Source organism: Scyliorhinus torazame, chromosome 25, assembly GCF_047496885.1.
Source record: "Scyliorhinus torazame isolate Kashiwa2021f chromosome 25, sScyTor2.1, whole genome shotgun sequence".
NCBI classification, from domain to species: Eukaryota; Metazoa; Chordata; class Chondrichthyes; order Carcharhiniformes; family Scyliorhinidae; genus Scyliorhinus; species Scyliorhinus torazame.
Window position 1 is genome coordinate 11,958,090 of NC_092731.1, and position 18,061 is coordinate 11,976,150.

Below are 18,061 nucleotides of genomic sequence, written 5' to 3' on the forward strand. Positions count from 1 at the left end.
GGACACAATTCAGTGAAGCTCTTTAGTGGGAAGCTGACAGTTTAAGATGAACACATTAGGAAGTCTTACAACACCAGGTTAAAGTCCAACAGGTTTGTTTTGAATCACTAGCTTTCAGAGCTCAGCCCCTTCAGCAGATGAACCTGAGGAAGGAGCTGTGCTCCGAAAGCTAGTGATTCAAAACAAAGCTGGTGGACTTTAACCTGGTGTTGTCAGACTTCTTACTGTGCTCACCCCAGTCCAACGCCGGCATCTCCACATCAGTTTAAGATGAAGAGAGAGGGGCAGCACGGTGGCGCAGTGGGTTAGCCCTGCTGCCTCACGGCGCCGAGGTCCCAGGTTCGATCCCAGCCCCGGGTCACTGTCCGTGTGGAGTTTGCACATTCTCCCCGTGTTTGCGTGGGTTTCGTCCCCACAACCCAAAGATGTGCAGGGTAGATGGATTGGCCACGCTAAATTGCCCCTTAATTGGAAAAAATGAATTGGGTACTCTAAATTTAAAAAAAAAAGATGAAGAGAGAGATGATCTCCCGCACTGGTGTCCCGGTTCCCCAAACCACGACCCTCCGCGATGCTAACAGGCCATTTTGGTTTAAAACGTACGCACTTTATTAACAATATCTTTGCTTCTCACTGTTCCGCTTGTGGCTGCTGCGGGAGGGGGGGGGGGGCTGAGTACCGCGGTGCAATGAGCCGAGGCCCCCGTAACCCATCCCAGAGGAAAACCAGTTCAGTTCCAAAGCGCCAAACTGACTCATGCCACCTTGCGTCATGGTCAGGAAGCTCTGTTGCCATGGCATTGGGAATACATGCCAAAACCTTTCATCCGGTGCTTTCCTGGGGTTCCTCAAAGCAATCTTGTTCAGGACCCGCTGTCCGTGTGAGACCCTTTGGACAGGGTTATGGGTGGGCCTCGTGGACTTGACCGAGGGCCTCTGAGCCACCATGTTCACGGCCGATTTGCATTCTTTGAGGGACCTGAATCCGTAAAATCTGATTAAGGCGTACAGACACTCTCTCCAGCCGTCTTGGTTTTCATCGCAGCATTGGTTTGCATTCAACAGATCACAAGTCAAGTTCTTGTCGCTGCCAACTGGGTCATCAACGATATTTATTGTGTATCCTTGATATTTCTTCGAAAGAGTTTGATCAATCTGGCATAAAATGCTGCGGTCGACATCTCCAAGGTTCTGCTGCCTTGTCCCGTGCCCAATCCCCTGCTTTCCGCTGGTATTCTTTGAGCCAATGAAAAATGGAATACGTTTCGATTCAACCGGACTAACCTGATGAGGCACTTTGCCTTTTTGGAGTAAAAATGGACTTGGCGCCTGTTCATGACTTGGTGTTTCTTTGCTCAGTCTCTGCTTCAAACCCTTCTTTGGACCATTTCTCGGAGTCCTTGCTGGGCCCATCCCGGACAGCAAGGCTGGAGCTGAAGATGACCTCCTGGCAAAAGCTACACCCAAAGACCACCTCCGCCCTTGGTCTTCAGGCAATTTTCTACTCCCCCCAGCCAGTGCCATTTTCTGAATGTCTTGAGCGGGATCCCTTTGAATTGAAGTAAGGAGAGAAGAATGAGACCCTTTTAATAAAGCACAATCCATGTTGGAATGTCACATTTAAACATGAATGTCTTCAGGGGTTAATATAGCGACAAACATTCTGCAGAATCTATTGTACTCTTTCATGCCACGAGCTGTGCTGGTCCAGTGTTCTTTCAAAGAAGCTGCTTCTAGACTATAGAAGGACGGCCGCCTCGAGAGACCCCACAACTCCCAGATAGAATAGAGATGATTGGGTAGCGCTCCCTGTCAACCACACCTGGAGACCACACTGCCTTAAGTGAATAGGATTAACATTACGCACTTAATATGTCTGCAACATAGAAATGTAGAAAATAGGAGCATGAAGACGCCATTCGGCCCTTCGAGCCTGCTCCACCATTCATTATGAATTTGGTTGACCATCCAACTCAATAGCCTGTTCCCACTTTCCCCCCTCCCATATCCTTTGATCCCCTTATCCCCAAGTGCTATATCTGACTGCTTCTTGAAAATATACGTGTCTGCGTGGGTCTCGCCCCCACAACCCAAAGATGTGCAGGGTAGATGGATTGGCCACGCTAAATTGCCCCTTAATTGGAAAACAAAAGAATTGGCTACTCTAAATTTATTTTTAAAAACTATATTGGGTTCACTAATGCCCCTTTAGGGAGGGAAATCTGCTGTCCTTACCCGGTCTGGCCTACATGTGACTGCAGACCCCACTGGGATGGGGCTGGCTCTGAGTTGGCCAGGCGATACGCGCAGTTCAAGGGGAAAATCCTGGAACTCCCTCCCTAACTGGACAGGGGGTCTACCTACACCACAGCGGGTTCAAGAAGGCAGCTCACCGCCACCTTTTCAAGGGGCGGCACGGCAGCACAGTGGTTAGCACTGTTGTTTCACAGGGACCCGGGTTCGATTCCCGGCTTGGGTCACCGTCTGTGCAGAGTCTGCACGTTCTCCCCGTGTCTGCGTGGGTTTCCTCCGGGCGCTCCGGTTTCCTCCCACAAGTCCCGAAAGACGTGCAGGTTAAGTGAATTGGACATTCTGAATTCTCCCTCAGTGTACCCAAACAGGCTCCGGAATGTGGCGACTAGGGGCTTTTCACCACAACTTCATTGCAGTGTTAATGTGACACTAATAAAGATTATTATTACAAATTAGGAATGGATAATAAATGCTGGCACAGCCAGCGACCCCCACATCCCATAATAGAAAAATTAGAAAGGAAACACTTTCTGATCTGATGTACACAGAACATACAGTGCTGAAGGCCATTCGGCCCATCGAGTCTGCACCGACCCACTTAAACCCTCACTTATGTGACCCATGTAGTTTATAAGTAGCACAGTAACTGATCATCTGTTAAAGATAAATTGCTGACCTTGTTTGGATACCTGGAAGCAATGGGGAGTTTGTCACGGAGGTATTGACACGGTTGGCTTGTTCCATGTGGCTGGTTTCAACAGGTGACGCTGTATCGGCGACACAAGGGACTGGATCACCGGAGAACAGGATTAACATGACCGGGTGTCCCACTGGCCCTCGGATTCTCCAATCCCGATGTTGCAGCGGGAGGGGTTCAGATCCTGTGACGTGATCTTCAGCAATATCCCAGCTCTGAAAAGATCCGGACAGTGTGAGGTGACAGGGATACCGAAGACAGGGAGCAAGAATAAACTGCCAACCTGCCCTAAACCAATAAGGAGAGGAAATATGTACACTGACTGCATTATGAACCCCATGTCACCAGCGAGAATGTCTCAAACCTCCAACGGATGACTTGAAGCACTGCTTCTTAATGGTGATTATTTGTTTGGAATAATGTGAGGAACCATTTTCAACCCAGCGAGGAACCAGTCCAGTCGGTGTGTAAACAATTAATAAAGAGTATTTATTAAATCAAAGAACAAAAAAATGAACATACACTCTGAAACTTGTGTTACCTCAAGTTACCCCTTGTTCCCAAAATATACCCACATTCCTTGAACTAACTGAGAGCCCCCTTTCCCCAAGAAACCTCCAATTTTAGTAACTCTATAGGTCAAATCCAGCTAATAGTTACCACACAATACCGCTTAGGTTGCCAAGTCTGGTAAAACATCTCTTCCTGATTCAGAGATTGTGCAAAACTGCGTCTTTTTCAGGTGAATATCTGAAATCTGCCGTGGCGCTAATGTTAGCTGGAACAGGCTTCCATGGTTCAGATCATAGATGGAACTGACCTGCTTGGCTATTGGATGGGCAACTAACCTGTACTCAATGAGGGGGCTCGCAGTCATACTGCCCAATCTCTTTGATATTCCCCTTTGTGGATTCTGCTGTCTACCTCCCTCAAATTCCTTGCCTTTAGAAGTTATCCTTTGTGTAGCCCCACTAATCTCTGGTGAACAAAGGGCAGCACGGTGGCCTAGTGGTTAGCACAGCTGCCTCACGGCGCTGAGGTCCCAGGTTCGAACCCGGCTCTGGGTCACTGTCCGTGTGGAGTTTGCACATTCTCCCCGTGTTTGCGTGGGTTTCGTCCCCACAGCCCAAAAATGTGCAGAGTAGGTGGATTGGCCACGCTAAATTGCTCCTTAATTGGAGAAAATAATTGGGTAATCTAAATTTAAAAAATCAACAAAAAAAAATCTCTGGTGAACAATGTTTCTGATATTGCCATTCGCACTTCAATGGTTCTAGACACCTGCTAATCTTGTTACTGGGCATAGAATTTCATAGAATTTACAGTGCAGAAGAGGCCATTCGGCCCATCGAGTCTGCACCGGTTCTTGGAAAGAGCACCCTACCCAAGCCCACATCACCCTATCCCCATAACCCAGTAACCCCATTCAACCAACACGAAGGGCAATTTTGGACACTAAGGGCAATTTGGCATGGCCAATCCACCTAACTTGCACATCTTTGGACTGTGGGAGGAAACCGGAGCACCCGGAGGAAACCCACGCAGACACGGGGAGGATGTGCAGACTCCACACAGACAGTGACCCAAGCCGGGAATCGAACCTGGGACCCTGGAGCTGTGAAGCAATTGTGCTAACCACTATGCTACTGTGCTGCCCTCGTCTCGTTATTCCTCTCGGTGACTGCTCGCATTGTTACTTCTCTGTTGTTTCATTTTCACCTCAAGTTCACTATTAACCTCGTAAACCTTCCCCATTCCTGACAACTTTCTGGGTTGAATGGGCTGTTTCTGTAAATTCGATGCAAATCAAATTGGATTCACAGCACAGAAACAGGCCATTCGGCCCTTCTTGCCCATGCTGGTGTTTCTGCTCCACACAAGCCTCCTCCCACCACCCCCCCTTCATCTCACCCCATCAACATATCCTCCTATTCCTGTCTCCCTTTCCCTTAAATAAATCCCCACCATTCCCTGTAGCAGTGAGCTCCATACTCTACCATTCTCTGCGTTAAAGAGATTTCTCCTGAATTCTCAATCAGAATTATTTATGACCATCTATTATTTATGGCCTCTTTGTACTGGTCTCCCTCACAAGTGGAAACATTTTCTCTGCAGCTACCCTATCGAAACATTTCATAATATCCTCCTTGAATGATGGAAATAGAACGACCAATTGACGCAATATTAATTAAGTTCTGTTCAATTTTCTCACCCCACTTCCCAGAATCTGGTGACCTGCGCTTGGAGTTAGTTCTGTAGGTGACGACACCTGGCCAGTAAACCACACCCTGCCACCTCGACCGGGTGCCAGTGACGTGTCGGGGTCTTGGACACGGAGTGGGAACGTTGGCGGGAGAGTGGAGGGTGGGCGCTGCATTAATGCCCGTGACATGGAGAGACAAGAGCAAAGCTGCCCCACACTTCAACCACAGCAGGAACATCCTGACGAAACACTCCCACCCTCTCTCATGCTCCGCCGTGTCAGTCCCGCACAAAGCCGGCGTTGCCGGCAACCATGGTTATGTGGGATGCAGACATGGCTGGAATTCTCCGGCCGTTGGGATTCTCTTTCCCCCACCCCCCCCGGGAGTGCACCCCCCCTCCCGCGGGTTTTCCGACGGCGTGGGGCGGTTGCAACGGGAAATCCCATTGACAATCGGCGGAGGATAGAATCACATCGCCAGGGAACGGCGCGTGGCCGAGAATCACGCGGCTGGGGGACCCGGCGAATCCAGCCCGTAAGCATACCAATCAGGAGCAGAGGCAGGCCATTCGGCCCCTCCAACCTATTCTGCCGTTCATGGCTGATCTGTTTGTGTAGAGTTGCACATTCCCCATCCACCCCCAATAACCTTTCAACCCCTTTGCTAAGGGGAACGCACAACCCTCTGAGAGACAAACATTCTCCCCCATCTCTGCCCTAAAAGAGCGATCCGGAATTTTAAAACCGTGCCCCCTAATTCTGGACTCACCCAGAAGAGGGAATTCCACGTCCACCTTGCCGAGGCCGTTTTGGATCTTATCGACTTCAATCAAGTCGCCCCCCCCCCACTCTTCTGAACTCCAGTAGAGCCGATAAATCTTTAGAAAAGCGGGTGTCTCAGAATCAGGAACCGAGACCGTTACGCCCACTTGTTGCTCCCCCACAGTCAGTGTCTCTGACCCTGGGGCTGTGCTGAAGCAATGGGAATTCTGAATGAGAGTCGCAGCCAGGCTGACTGCTGCATATTTCCTTTGTGTTCAAGATTTGCTGGCTGATTTGGTGACACAACAATAGGGGAGCAGATCAATGCCAGAGACAAATCAGAGGCCTTGTGAACATCCACTGCCCTCAGCTAGAGGTCAAGCCAATACCCTGCTGAGACTGAGGGGAAATACACCTGTAATGTCAAAGAGCTACTTCAGTGAAGGCACATCGTCACCTACCTGTGATCGAGGTGAGATGCCAGGGTTAGAGGTTCTGATGGGGGTGGATGGAGAGGGTTGGGGCGGGGTGGTCGGGGTGGAGTTGGAGGGGCAGAGCAGTACTTCCTCTAACAATAAATGACTTGTTGTTCAGTAAATGTCGGCGAGAATGTTGCAGGGTTCCGGAATGTATCAAAGGTCACAATCGGAATGTACATTGAGGCTCTAGAACACAAACCTTTGGGGCAACACCCGCCCACCCACCTCCCTATGTGCCCAGCTGGGGACTGTCTGATAGTCAGTCACAAGCTGCAGGGATGGGACAGGCAGAAACCTCACTGTACCCCATCCTGCAGCATCACTTATAGAATCATACATAATAATAATCTTTATCAGTGTCACAAGTAGGCTTATATTAACATTGCAATGAAGTTACTGTGAAAAGCCCCTAGTCGCCACATTCCGGCGCCTGTTCGGGTACACAGAGGGAGAATTCAGAATGTCTGATTGACCTAACAAGTACCTCTTTCAGGACTTGTGGGAGGAAACCCACACAGACACGGGGAGAACGTGCAGACTCCGCACAGACAGTGATCCAAGCCGGGAATCGAACCTGGGACCCTTGGCGCTGTGAAGCAACAATGCTAACCACTGTGCTACAATGCCATTACACAGAAGGCAGCCATTGGGCCTATAGAGTCCGTGGCTGGAACACAATCTACCGTGCACACAAAAAGCTGCAGAGATTCTGGCGCCTCAGGTGTTAAGTAATGGGTTAAGCGACATTGCAATTAGTTGTCTCATTTATGTTAAGTATCCATTAATTGACACTGATATGTAAAGGGGCTTCAGGTGGCCTCTGTCAGGTGATGCATAGTGAGAGTTTTGTGCAAAGGCTGTTGGAAGGAAATAAATGTGTGTTTGTGAAAAAGGAACAAAGCTTTAGACTCTTCATATCACAGCAACTAAAACGTCTAACAATTGGTAGCAGGGGATGGTTGCTGTGTAAATGTGAAGGGTTGAAAGATACAACTTTTCCAGATCAAACCAAGGAGTGAGTGAGAAAAGAAAGAAAAAGGGCGATATGTCTGAACCGAGGATAAAGATGGCTGGATATGACTATCCTCCCTTATTTTCTGAAAGGGAATCGTACGACCAATGGAGAAGTGCAGTAGTTATGTGGACTAAGGTAACTGCTTTGGGAAAGAGGAAACAAGGTATGGCATTGGCTCTTTCTCTACCATATGGCAGTAAAATCCGAAACAAAGTGCTTTCTGAGCTGGAATTGGAAGAGTTAGATTCAGAAGAAGGTCTGGAGACTTTATTACATTATATGGATAAGATTTATAAGACCGATGAGTTGAGAAGTGCGAGTGAAGCATGGTCGGATTTTGATAAGTTCCGGAAAATGGAGGATATCCCCATGGAAGACTATATAATGGAATTTGGCAGACTATATAAAAGACTGCAGAAACACAACCTGGAATTTCCACAGTCTGTGTTGGCCTTTAAATTACTTGACTGTGCTAGAGTGAGCAACATGGATAGGCTCCTGGTTTTGACAGGAGTTCAATTTACTGATAAGGATACCTTATTCGAACAGATGACAAAAGCTTTAAAAGTTTCTGGGGAAACATTTGATTCCGGTGGCTCTGATGACCCAAATAGGTCAGCCTGCAATAAGGCAGAATATGGAAGATACACTACTAACAGGATGGCGAAATCGTATGGCTACGAACAGGGCTCAAGACTATAGAAGGAGACGGAGACAAGGAAATTATGAAGACAGAAACCCAGTTAGAACCTACAATAGGAAGATGAACCCCAGAAATGCACGGGGCATGATAAATCGATGTTTTCGATGTGACTCTCAATACCATTATGCTTTCAACTGTCCAACTCGTTATGATAGAGTGTTTGAAGCGACACATGACACGGAAGAGTCAGAAGAGGAAAAAGATAGTGACCAGAAAGAAGGCATTGTCCTATTGACAAGCAGTTTTACGCCGGTAATGAGGTTGCAGAATCCTTCAACTGTGCTGTATTGGACAGTGGCTGCACATCTACTGTGTGTGGAATTGACTGGTTAAAATGTTACCTGGACTCTTTGAATGCTGAAAATCATAACAAGGTTAAGGAATTTGAAAGTTCCAGGTTTGTGGATGATAATACTCTGAAGTCGCTGAAAAGAGTGGTGATCCCTTGCAATATTGTCGGAGTGAATCATTTCATTAGCACGGATGTTGTATCAAGTGAGATACCTTTGCTTCTGAGCAGACCGTCGATGAAGAAAGCACACATGAAACTGGGTATGGAACAGGATAAGGCAACAGTTTTTGGAAAGACGGTAGACTTACAATTTACACAGTCGGGACACTATTGTATTCCATTACTGACAAATAATATTTCTTCTTTTTTCTTCAAATAATTTTTATTAAAGGTTTTCATAACATATCAATAACAAAATGAAAAAGGAACCCATCAGGGTTAAGTACAAAGCACAGTCCAGAAAAGCAACCACCCATACCCACCTCCCCCCTGTACATAAATAATAAATTAACATTAACCCCCCGACTTAATACAACAAGTATATACACCCCCTCAGACCCTCCAGTGTAAATAACAAAAACAAAAAATAAAGTAACCCCCCCCCAGTTGCTGCTGCCATTGACCAATGTCTTGCGTTCTGCCAGGAAGTCTAAGAACGGTTGCCACCGCCTAAAGAACCCTTGTACCGACTCTCTCAAGGCGAATTTCACCCTCTCCAACTTGATAAACCCCGCCATATCGCTGATTCAGGATTCCACGCTTGGGGGCCTCGCATCCTTCCACTGAAGGAGAATCCTTCGCCGGGCTACCAGGGACGCAAAGGCCAGAATTCCGGCCTCTTTCGCCTCCTGCATTCCCGGCTCCTCTGCCACCCCAAATATTGCGAGCCCCCAGCCCGGTTTGACCCTGGATCCTACCACCCTCGACACCATCCTCGCTACGCCCTTCCAAAATTCCTCCAGCGCTGGGCACGCCCAGAACATATGGGTGTGATTTTCTGGGCTCCCTGAGCACCTAACACACCTGTCCTCACCCCCAAAAAACCGGCTCATCCTTGTCCCGGTCATGTGTGCCCTGTGCAGCACCTTAAACTGTATGAGGCTGAGCCTCGCGCACGATGAGGAAGAGTTCACCCTCCCCAGGGCATCTGCCCACGTCCCTTCCTCAATTTCCTCTCCCAACTCCTCCTCCCACTTACCTTTTACCTCCACCACCGAGGCCTCCTCCTCCTCCTGCATCACCTGGTAAGTTTCCGAGATCTTCCCCACTCCTACCCACCCTCCCCGAGAGCACCCTGTCCTGTATTGTGTGTGGCCGTAGCCGCAGGAATTCCACCACCTGCCGTCTGGCGAACGCCCTTACCTGTAAGTACCTGAAGGTGTTCCCCGGGGGGGGGGAGCCAGTACTTCTCCTCCAGCTCACCCAGGCTCGCGAACTTCCCATCCACAAACAGGTCTCCCAACCTTCGTATCCCTGCCCTGTGCCACCCCGAAAACCCTCCATCTGTTCTCCCTGGGACGAACCGGTGGTTCCCCCGTATTGGGGTCCACACCGAGGCCCCAACTTCCCCCCTGTGCCGCCTCCACTGCCCCCAAATTTTGAAGGCAGCCACCACCACCGGGCTCGTGCTTTACCTCCTTGGAGGGAGCAGCAGTGGCGCCGTTGCCAGCGCCCCCAGACTCGTACCCACACAAGACGCCGTCTCCAGACTCTTCCATGCAGCCCCCTCCCCCTCCATCACCCACTTGCGCACCATCGTCGCATTGGCGTCCCTGTAGTACCCACAGAGGTTGGGCAGCACCAGCCCCCCCCTATCTCTACTCCCCTCCAGGAACACCCTTCTCACCCTCGGAGTCCTTCGCGCCCACACAAACCCCATTATACTCCTGTTAACCCGCCTAAAAAAAGCCTTCGGGATAAACTGGAACAGGAACAAAAACCTTGGGAGCACTGTAATTTTGATTGACTGCACCCTACCCGCCAAGGAGAGTGGCAACGCGTCCCACCTCTTGAACTCCTCCTCCATTTGCTCCACCAGCCTTGTAAAATTACGCCTATGCAGGGCACCCCAGCTCCTGGCCACCTGGACTCCCAAATACCTGAAGCTCCTCTCCACCTTTTTTAGTGGGAGCTCGCCAATCCCCCTCTCCTGGTCCCCTGGATGAACTACGAACAGCTCGCTCTTCCCCAGGTTGAGCTTGTACCCCGAAAAGTCCCCGAATTCCCTAAGAATCCTCATTACCTCCGGCATTCCTCCCACCGGGTCCGCCACATACAGCAGCAGGTCGTCCGCATAAAGTGACACCCTGTGCTCCTCCCCACCCCGCACCAACCCCCTCCAGTTCCTTGACTCCCTCAGTGCCATAGCCAGGGGTTCAGTCGCCAGGGGGGACAGGGGACACCCCTGTCTCGTCCCTCGGTGCAACTGAAAGTACTCGGACCTCCTTCTGTTTGTGGTCACACTCGCCATCGGGACCTCAAACAACAGCCTAACCCACCTGACAAACCCCTCCCCAAACCCGAACCTCTTCAGCACCTCCCACAGGTACCCCCACTCTACCCTATCGAAGGCTTTCTCAGCGTCCATCGCCACCACTATCTCCGCCTCCGCCTCCCCCTCCCTCGCCGGCATCATGATAACGTTCAAATCCTCCGCACATTCGCGTTCAACTGCCTCCCCTTCACAAACCCTGTCTGATCTTCATGGATGATCTGCGGCACACAATCCTCAATCCTCGTGGCTAAGACCTTCGCCAGCACCTTGGCATCTACATTTAGCAAGGAAATTGGTCTATAAGACCCACACCGCAGGAGATCCTTGTCCCGTTTCAGGATAAAGGAGATCAGTGCCCGGGACATCGTCGGGGGCAAGGCCCCCCCTCCCTTGCCTATTGAAGGTCCTAACTAACAGCGGGCCCAACAGGTCCATATATTTTTTACAGAATTCGACCGGGAAACCGTCTGGCCCCGGTGCCTTCCCCGCCTGCATGCTCCCTATCCCTATGATCAGCTCCTCCAGCCCAATCGGGGCCCCCAATCCCGCCACCAGTCCCTCTTCCACCTTTGGAAAGCTCAATTGGTCCAGGAAGCGGCCTATCCCTCCCTCCTCCTGTGGGGGGCTCGGATCGGTCCAATTCCTCGTAGAAGTCCCTGAAGACCCCATTGATGCCAGCTCCACTCCACACCACACTCCCTCCCCTGTCCTTAACTCCCCCGATCTCCCTAGCTGCGTCCAGCTTCCGAAGCCGATGCGCCAGCATCCGACTTGCCTTTTCCCCATACTCTAAATCGCCCCCTGGGCCTTCCTCCATTGCACCTCCGCCTTCGTAGTGGTCACCAGGTCGAATTCGGCCTGGAGTCTCTTCCTCAACAATCCTTCCTCGGGCTCCTCCGCATACCTCCCGCCTACCCTCACCATCTCCCCCATGACAAATAATATTTCAAGTAGAGTGGTTAAGGATGTGTTAATGGCAGTTGAAAATGGGACTTTAGCTGATAAAAAGCTTGTGGTATTAAAACTGCATAGGCAATTTGCACATCCGTCTCCTCGGAGGCTGAAAAATGTATTAAAGGATGCAGGGGTAAGGGATGACGACTATACTAAACTGATAGAACAGGTTAGTGACCGCTGTGAAGTTTGTAGGAAGTACAGAAGGACACCAGCACGACCGATAGTAACCCTACCTTTGGCCAGGGATTTTAACGACATTGTGGCCATGGACCTTAAGATCTGGGATAAAGCAAATAATATATTTATTTTGCATTTTGTAGATTTAGCAACCAGATTTAGTCAATCAACGATTGTACGAAGTAAAGAAAAGAGAGTAATTCTGGATCAAATCGTGGAAAAATGGTTAGGGACAGGAATGGGTCCACCGGCAAAATTACTTAAGGACAATGGGGCAGAATTTGCTAATGATGAGTTTAGGGATATGTGTGAAACCATGAATATCAGAGTTATGAATACGGCTGCAGAAAGCCCATTTAGTAATGGTGTCTGTGAAAGAAATCATGCTGTCATCGATGACATGCTTCAGAAAATTTTGGCAGATCGACCAAATTGCAGGCTAAATTCAGCTTTAGCATGGGCAGTACATGCAAAGAATTCATTGCAGATGGTTGGGGGCTATAGTCCTTATCAATTAGTGTTTGGTAGAATTCCTAAAATTCCGTCCATTTTGGATGACCAGCCTCCAGCTTGGGAGGGGACTACAATTAGCTCTGGTTTTGCTGAACATTTAAATGCATTACATAGCAGTAAAAAAAGCTATTTTGGAAGCAGAAGTCTCTGAAAGAATTCGCAGAGCTTTAAGACATAACGTACGGCCATCAGATGCCGTTTTTCAGCAAGGAGGCATGGTATACTATAAGAGAGACAATTCTAATGAATGGAAAGGCCCAGGGAAGATCATAGGCATAGATGGCAAAACAATTATTTTGCAACATGGTAATCAAACTGTTAGGGTACATTCATCAAGGATAATGGGTACAGATTACAAATTTTCAAACTTAGACAGAGCAGACAGACATGACGAGGAACCAGAGTCATCTGGTACGCATGTGTTACAGAACTATGAGGACCAATTAACTGATATAGACAGGGTTTCTGTGGAGGAACACAACACTTCTGATGAATTAGAACAGGCCATTTTTCCGAAAGGGCAACTACCAAAAGTTGGTACAAAAGTGACATACTTGCCTGAAGGGTCTAGTCAATGGAAGGATGCAACTGTTATTAGTAGAGCAGGGAAGGCCACTAGAAAGTATAAACATTGGTTGAATGCACAGCATTCAGGGGAAGGAGTCAAGACAATGGATTGAGAAAACAAAGTTCAAAAATGGAGGGCACAGAAACGCAGTGCCAGTTCAGATAGTACATCGGATAGTGACCAGGTCTGCAGGAAAATGTCGAGAACTATTGAAAGGACATCCCACAGCAGAAGGGAAAGATCAAGCAGTAGCAGTACAGAACGAGATACCAGGCGGGAGAGGGGACGTAGTTTATCAAGATCGCGGAACATGAGTAAGACTACGAATACTAATAGGAGTAGAAGCCCACATGCACGTGAGATTTTGGTGGCTTCAAATAAATTAGATGAAAAAGTTATCAAAGAAGCTAAACAGCAAGAATTGCATAGTTGGAGTGAATTTGGGGAATACACGGAAGTACCGGATAGGGGACAAAGAGCTCTATCCCACAGATGGATTTGCATGGAAAAGGTTCTTCCGGATGGAACTTATAAGGCAAAGGCCAGGCTTGTGGCAAGGGGATTTGAAGAAAACTTAGAAGATCAGGATTTAAGGGTAGATTCACCTACAGCAGGAAAGGTTATTTTAAAGATCTTCTTGGCTCTATTAGCCACAAAGGCATGGGAATGCAAATCTTTAGATATAAAAGCTGCCTTTTTGCAGGGGCATCAGCTCCAGAGAGACATTTTTCTCCGTCCTCCTAAAGAAGCAGCTAATACAGAAGGGGTACTCTGGAAGTTGAACAAATGTGTATATGGATTAAATGATGCATCTGGAGTCTGGTATTTTTCGGTAAGGTCAGTTTTGTTAAAGTTAGGCTATTGCCAGTTGAAAGCAGATCCTGCAATGTTTTACTGGCACTATAAAGGAAATCTTTCTGGCATTTTTATGATGCATGTAGATGATTTTTTGTGGGGTGGGACTAGTGATTCTGAAGCTATTGTAATCTCTGGTTTGAGGAAAGAATTCAGGGTTGGAAGTCAGGCTTCTGGTGCATTTAAATATATTGGACTGGAAATTGGACAGACTAAGTTAGGGACAACTTTACGTCAGCAATCTTATTTGGAAAGCATCAGCCCAATAGCAATTAGTCGTGGCCGAGTTTCACAAAAAGACGCAATCGTTTCAAAGATAGAAAAAGAGCAACTGCGAAGTTTAATTGGGCAACTGAACTCGTTAGGTAGACAGACTAGACCGGACGTGAGCTTTGATGTCTTAGAATTGAGTACAAAAATGAATGATCCCAAAGTGGAAGACATAATAAGAGCAAATAAAGCGTTGGCCAAACTAAAAATGCAGGAGTGTGTTTTGAAGTTCCCGGTTTTAGGTGACCTTAGGCACTTGAAACTCATAGTTTATAGTGATGCGTCCTACGCAAATTTATGTGATGGGGTTTCAAGCGCAGGAGGTTTTATAATTTTCCGTTTGGGGAACAATGATAAATGTTGCCCGCTTGTGTGGGAAACAAAGAAAATAAGGAGAGTGGTAAAAAGCACTTTGGCTGCTGAGACATTAAGCCTTGTAGAGGCAGTGGATATGGCCTTTTATATAAGTATGATATTGACAGAAATTTTGGGATTTGGGTAATATACCTATTGACTGTCACATTGACAATAAATCCCTGTGGGAAAATGTGCACTCTACAAAAAGTGTCAATGAAAAGAGGTTACGGATAGACATCGCAAGTTTGAAGCAGATGTTGGACAGAGGTGAAATAACAAAAATTAAATGGGTCGCCAGGAGCTATCAGCTGTCAGACTGTTTTACAAAAAGAGGGGCGAGTTCACAGAAACTTTTGGATATTGTTCATGAAGGGCGCTTGTTTCTGTGACTCTTTTTTTTTTTCTTTCTCATCCAAACAAAAAAAAGGGGGGAAATCATGTGTGTGTTTTTGAGTTTCTTGAAATTTTGTTTTCACCTCATTTATTTTTTCTCCAAGGGGAGACTGTTAAGTAATGGGTTAAGAGACATTGCAATTAGTTGCCTCATTTATGTTAAGTATCCATTAATTGATATGTAAAGGGGCTTCAGGTGGCCTCTGTCAGGTCATGTATCGTGAGAGTTTTGTGCAAAGGCTGTTGGAAGGAACTAAATGTGTGTTTGAGAAAAAGGAACCGAACTTTAGACTCTTCATATCACAGCAACTAAAACGTCTAACATCAGGCCGAGAAAAAACTCGACTCCTCAGGCAGATTATTCCCAAAAATGGTAAACGCCAAAAGGGGGCTCACGCACACGGCAATGAGCCTGAGTCTTTACATCCCTCCGTAGTGGCTGAGCAAATTGCAGTATTAAGAGACCACAACAGCGCAAGAAAGTGGTGCATTCAGTTTCGCAAGGGCAATTAGGGATGGGTGATAATTGGTGAGATAATTGGTGAGATAATTGGTGAGATAATGAAGGTGCTGACACAGCGATGTTAGGGCGGGAGGGAGTTCTAAGGTTCTAACCTCCTGATGGGAAATGTGTCTGATTTGGAAGTGATGGTTTTCGCATGAACTTGTTGTCCTCTTGCTTTCAAACGTAAACATTTGTTGTCTGTCTGTTGCACCGACTGAGCCCGTGTTCCCTTCAGTGTAGAAGATTCAGGGGTGATCTGGACAAGGCGTTTATCATTGAATGGTCAATAGGGAAAAGTATTGCCTCTGAGGGGGAGGGAGGGCAGTGTGGTGATATGCATCACTGTAAATACACAAGGGGTTAATGTAGATACACTGGGACGAAATAAACACTAGAGGGAGCACCAGAGACATCATGAGACACAGACATTCAACCAATAGGTCAGTAAGATAAGCAGGGATGTACTTCTGAAGCTTTATAAAGCATTAGTTCGGCCCCATTTAGAATTCTGTGAGCAATGTTGGGCCCCACACCTCAGGAAGGACATACTGGCACTGGAGCGGGTCTAGCGGAGATTCACACGGATGATCCCAGGAATGGTAGGCCTAACATACGATGAACGTCTGAGGATCCTGGGATTATATTCATTGGAGTTTAGGAGGTTGAGGGGAGATCTAATAGAAACTTACAAGATAATGAATGGCTTCGATAGGGTGGACGTAGGGAAGTTGTTTCCATTTGGACCCGGGGGCACAGCCTTAGAATAAAAGGGAGTCACTTTAGAACAGAGATGAGGAGAAATTTCTTCAGCCAGAGAGTGATGGGTCTGTGGAATTCATTGCCACAGAGGGCAGTGGAGGCCGGGACGTTGAGTGTCTTTAAGACAGAAGTTGATAAATTCTTGATTTCTCGAGGAATTAAGGGCTATGGAGAGAGAGCGGGTTCATGGAGTTGAAATCAGCCATGATTGAATGGTGGAGTGGACTCGATGGGCCGAATGGCCTTACTTCCGCTCCTATGTCTTATGGACACGACCAATGGACAGTCAAGACACCCAGAGGTGACACTACCACAAGGGGGCAACCCATATAAAAGGACAGGGCACACATGCTCTCCCTTTCCATAGGCGACACTCAGAGAGACAGGGGCAGATCAGGGAAGCATCATACCCACCGCATGGATTAGAGCAGACTGGTTAGTTAGACTGAGTTACTATAGTTAGATTAGCAGTAGAGTCGAACTCAAGTAGGAGAATTGTTAACTGTTCAATAAATGTGTTAAACCTCTCTCCCAAGTCTGAACCTTCCTTTGTCAGAGTATACATCAAGGAAGCAGCTTATGCTACATGCAGGATCTTAAAATCAGAGCCAAGCCATTCAGGGAGTGGCACCAGGAAGCATCTTTCTCACATAAAGGGCAGTGGAAATCTGAAAATGCTCCCTTCCCACCCCCGGGAGCAAGCTGTTGAGGTTGGGGCTCAGTTGAAACTTTCAAGGCTGAGCCCGGTAGATTGTTGGGGTTAAGATCCAGATCAGCCATGATCGCAGAGAATGACGGAACAGGTTTGGGGCCGCGCGGGGGGGGGCGGAGGCTGAATGGCTTCCTCCTGTTCCTGTGCTTGTCGACGCCAAAAGGCAATTTTACAAATGTAAGGCGGTCGGTAATGGGGCCGCTTCCGCCATTGCTCGTTCTGCAGCCTCGGGAGAAAACACAAGAGCCCGCGTGAACGTTGAATTTCCAGACGATGCTATTCTCCTCACTAAATATTTGCCTCACCAGTGGGAAAGGAAAACAACAGTAATTAGCAGGAAAACCACCAGAGGGCAGCATGCCACACAACACTGGGGTAACACGGGAACCTTTGCAAACAAGACGCAGCATCAATCACAGCCACACACACGTTACGATTAACCACAGCATGGTCCACGCTTACTGAGGCAGGTGATGGCTCAATGCTTCACTATTCTTGCAGCACGATCAATCTATTTTATTGTTTGCTTTCTGGTGTAATACATGCTCCAAAACTTTCAGTCATGGAACTACTTAATGACAGAACACGAGAGTTTGGAGAGAGAGATAGGGACTGACTAATGCCATTCCTTCCACAAACCCTTCACACTGCAGGCAGAGGAACAGCATCAGATTGCAGACTTTGTCCTTGCAAACCTGTAATTATTGGATATGGGAATCATAGAATCCCGATAGTGCAGAGGAGAGGCCATTATCGCGTCTGCACCGCTTCGAAAGACCACCCTACCTTGGCCCAATCCCCCCCCCCTCCGCCCTGTAACCCCGCCCGAACATATCACGGCCAATCCACCTAACCTGCACAGGTTGGACCGTGGGAGCAAACCAGAGCACCTGGAGGAAACCCACGCAGACACGGGGAGAACGTGCAAACTGGCCGGAATCGAACCCGGGTGGCTGGCGCTGTGAGGCAGCAGTGCTAACCACTGTGCCACCGTGCCGCCTCCTTTCGGAGTATTTTGCACCCACCTGAGAGGGCAGACAGGGCTCGGGGAGGTTACCCACGGACTCAGGGGCTTCAGTTTGATTAGATTTTCCCTCC

At 48.1% G+C, this 18,061-nt stretch overlaps 1 protein-coding gene across 4 annotated transcripts in view; it reads right to left on the reverse strand.

Annotated features, from left to right (window-relative positions):
• Positions 1-585: 585 nt before the first annotated feature.
• The window catches only part of LOC140402316 (uncharacterized), a 32,287-nt gene continuing 14,811 nt past the window's right edge, over positions 586-18,061 (reverse strand). For 2 of the 4 annotated variants that reach the window (XM_072490018.1, XM_072490014.1), the window contains exons 2-3: positions 2,929-3,164; positions 586-1,548 (exon numbers count right to left, since the gene is read on the reverse strand). In XM_072490018.1, coding sequence (XP_072346119.1) covers positions 612-1,548; positions 2,929-3,068 — 1,077 coding nt within the window. In that variant the 5' untranslated portion in view covers positions 3,069-3,164 and the 3' untranslated portion in view covers positions 586-611. Of the gene's footprint in view, positions 1,549-2,928; positions 3,165-5,921; positions 6,204-6,375; positions 6,556-18,061 lie in introns of those variants that run through there. The other 2 variants (XM_072490015.1, XM_072490017.1) reach the window with 2 other exon arrangements.